The sequence below is a fragment of the Vigna umbellata genome, chromosome 1 (genome assembly GCF_029865625.1).
Source record: "Vigna umbellata cultivar VRB3 chromosome 1, Vumbellata_1.0, whole genome shotgun sequence".
Lineage (NCBI taxonomy): Eukaryota > Viridiplantae > Streptophyta > Magnoliopsida > Fabales > Fabaceae > Vigna > Vigna umbellata.
In genome coordinates, this window is record NC_142165.1 from 17,964,888 (window position 1) to 17,967,790 (window position 2,903).

A 2,903-nucleotide genomic window follows, 5' to 3' on the forward strand; every position below is an offset into this window, starting at 1 on the left:
AATCAAATCCAGGAATTGAGTTGACACATTACTGTGGAACGCTAGGTAGTATGAATATGAATCAGACAAAACTCAAAAGAGAAATACTGTTCCAAAGATTCAAACAAGTAAACTAGTGACCAAGATTTTTATAATTCTAGTTTTTTTAATAGGTATATCATTATCTCGTATGTATAAATCATATGGATTTTATGGTATGCCTTGGGAGAGAATGAGGACACGTAACAGAGTTTACCAAACAAAGTAGACCACCATAGATGATTGGAGAGTGAGAGAGAGGGAGGGGGAGAGAGAGAGAATGTGACCGTCACTTCAACCGTGAAGCTTCAATTCCAAAAGCCAATAAACATCACACGGCATAAATTTCAAATTTAAGTACAGGACACATAACAATCAAATGATACAGCACAAAATAATGAAAATGGTCAAAGACTAAGGTTTTCTTTGGACCTGCCCCTAACCATGGCGTGCACTAGTGCTACCACCTGACCATCTCCTCAAAGTGTTAGCCACTATACTCCTCCCAGATAAAAGTCCTAACCTCGACTTGAACGAACTAGATCGGGCGGTGCTGCCCGATGTTGATGATGCTGCCGCAGCGATTTGGGCAGGCATTTGAGGGAACTCTAAACCATTTTCCTGTGCCCCTCCATCACTAGCACTAGCTTCCTGAAGTTCTGCCTCACCAGTATCTAAGTTAACAGCAACTGACCCTCTAGTCCTCCTCAACCAATCCCCACCCTCAGGGGTAACCCCCTTACACTTCTTAACCTTCACTTTCACCAAATTGGGACACCCATTCGCCAATGCCTCCATCCCTTGATCCGAAACAGGACAACTCTTAATACACAGTTTCTTCAAAGCCACACACTTAGCAGCAATGCAAGAAATTTCAGGATCACCGACCGAATCACTTCCACACAAAGCCAACCGCTCAAGATTCTGGCAATTAGATGCCAACATTTCCAAACTCGTCTTAGTAGGGTTAACCCCAATTAGCACTAATTCAAGTAAATTAGGGCAACCTTTAGCAACACCTATCAACCCATCATCGCCAATTCGATTTGCCTTCCATCCATCAATGTGAAGCTTCCGCAAAAGCTTGCACCTATCTGCAATTGCAATAAGTCCAATATCAGAACATTCAGGAGTCTTAACAAGATGCAAAATCTCCAAATTCGAGTAATTTGCGATCGCTTGCAGTCCAATGTCGCTAATCTGAAGCCTCTCGAGGTGAACCTCAACCATTTTAGTCATTCTATCTGCCATTAATTGAAAAAGCCGGTCCCAATCGCCAGAGCACCGGAAAAGCTTCAAGGTCTTTAGATTCTTCGCGCCGAGAATAAGCGTTCCGAAACACTGTCCGTTGTAGAGCTCTTTCAGGCAAATAGTCCTCAGCGACGACCCCGCGACACCAGGTCCAATCGGTTCCGCCGCTGCCGCGTCGGTGATTCCGCGGAGGCGCTTCACGGAGAGCTCCTCCAGCAAGGCGCAGTTGTCGAGCACCGCGTTCATTCCTTTGGATCCAAACGTGCACGATCCGCACGAAAGCTTCTTCAATCCCTTACAGTTTTTTGCAAACGTTTCCATTCCAGCGTCGGTTAGCTCCCGGCACGCGCGTAGCTTGAGGCGCGTGAGGTTAGGGCACCGCTGCGAGATCAGCACGAGCGAGTCATCGCGTATGCTCACGGATCTACGGTCGCACTTCAGCGCAAGCTTCGTGACGGAGTCGAACCGAGAGAAGAGCGACGGAATCGCCGAAAACAGCTCTGCTTCGGCGTTCAGAGAGAGACGGTGGCGGCTCTGTCCTTCGATCTGGAGCCACCGCTGGCAAACGAGCGAACAGCGGTTCCGATCAGCGGAGCCAAGAAACTGAAACACCGAAGCCAGACACTCGTTCGGGAGATCAGATATGTAGTCGGTGGTTCCATCGGTTGCCGTCTCAACACGGCGGTTTTCGCTGTCGCCTTCGCCGGTGCCACAGGAATAACCAACCATCGGCGAAACCGAGGCTGTGGATCTGGTCTTAGAGATGTTGACAGAGCGGTTGCCTTGGTCCCTCTCGCGACGACAAGCGACGGCTGCGGCGGAGGACGCCGATTGGCCCATCCACGGCAGTTAAGGAAACAATAAAAGAAACAAACCGTTGAGATTGAAGGCTCTCACCGGTTACTATCCTATCCCGGACTCTTCCTCCGTATAACCACTGAACTCACTCGCCACTAGCTAAGTCTTCCTCCTCCCTTGGAATGGCTTCTTGGGTTCAGCAGTTGCGGAATTGAAATCAATATTCATTTCACTTTATTTTTTTCTGCGCTCTGTTTGGTGTGACCCGATAAAGTGAACAATTTTTTTTAAAACGGTACTACCGCGACCAGCCATATACAATTCAATACCGTATGGACAACCTCACCGGGTTACCGTGGGCTCTCTCACTCGCTTTTGCAGCACGTGTGAATCAACGTCATGAGGGGAGCGTGTTTGCAGGTGCTGCTGGGGTTTCTTCTCAAGGGTTATTTGTTGCCGTTGAGTGATGGAGACTTATACAGCTTCATAGTGCTGAAGCCACCCATTTTCACCAAAACTTAACTTACTTTATTTTCAACATTTATCTTAATTAAATGTTTCTAACACATAAAACATTTTCTTAATATGTAATTTATTGTCATGATTTATTTTCAACTAATTATTAAAAAAATATAAAATATTAAATAATGCTATAAAAATTTTATTTATGTCATTGTCATATTCTCTTTTAAAATAACTTGTCGCCACTTTTATTTACAGGGTGCTCTTTAGAAGGAAAAAAAACAACTCCCATAGTATTCTCCATTACCATTTTCTAGAAGATAGTGTTGAAAACATGTTTTCATGTACAAATAAAAATTTAAACCTTCAAGTAT

At 45.2% G+C, this 2,903-nt stretch overlaps 1 protein-coding gene across 1 annotated transcript; it reads right to left on the reverse strand.

Annotated features, from left to right (window-relative positions):
• Positions 1 to 301: 301 nt before the first annotated feature.
• Positions 302 to 2,488, reverse strand: LOC124825737 (F-box protein At1g47056-like). The gene has a single exon (XM_047298436.2). It carries the CDS (start codon positions 2,107 to 2,109, stop codon positions 457 to 459), a length of 1,653 nt encoding a protein of 550 aa, XP_047154392.1. The 5' UTR covers positions 2,110 to 2,488; the 3' UTR covers positions 302 to 456.
• Between the last annotated feature and the right edge of the window lie 415 nt (positions 2,489 to 2,903).

What these genes read in the sequence shown, in the direction of transcription:
- LOC124825737 (XM_047298436.2), bottom strand. Translation starts at nt 2,109, where the DNA reads ATGGGCCAATCGGCGTCCTCCGCCGCAGCCGTCGCTTGTCGTCGCGAG.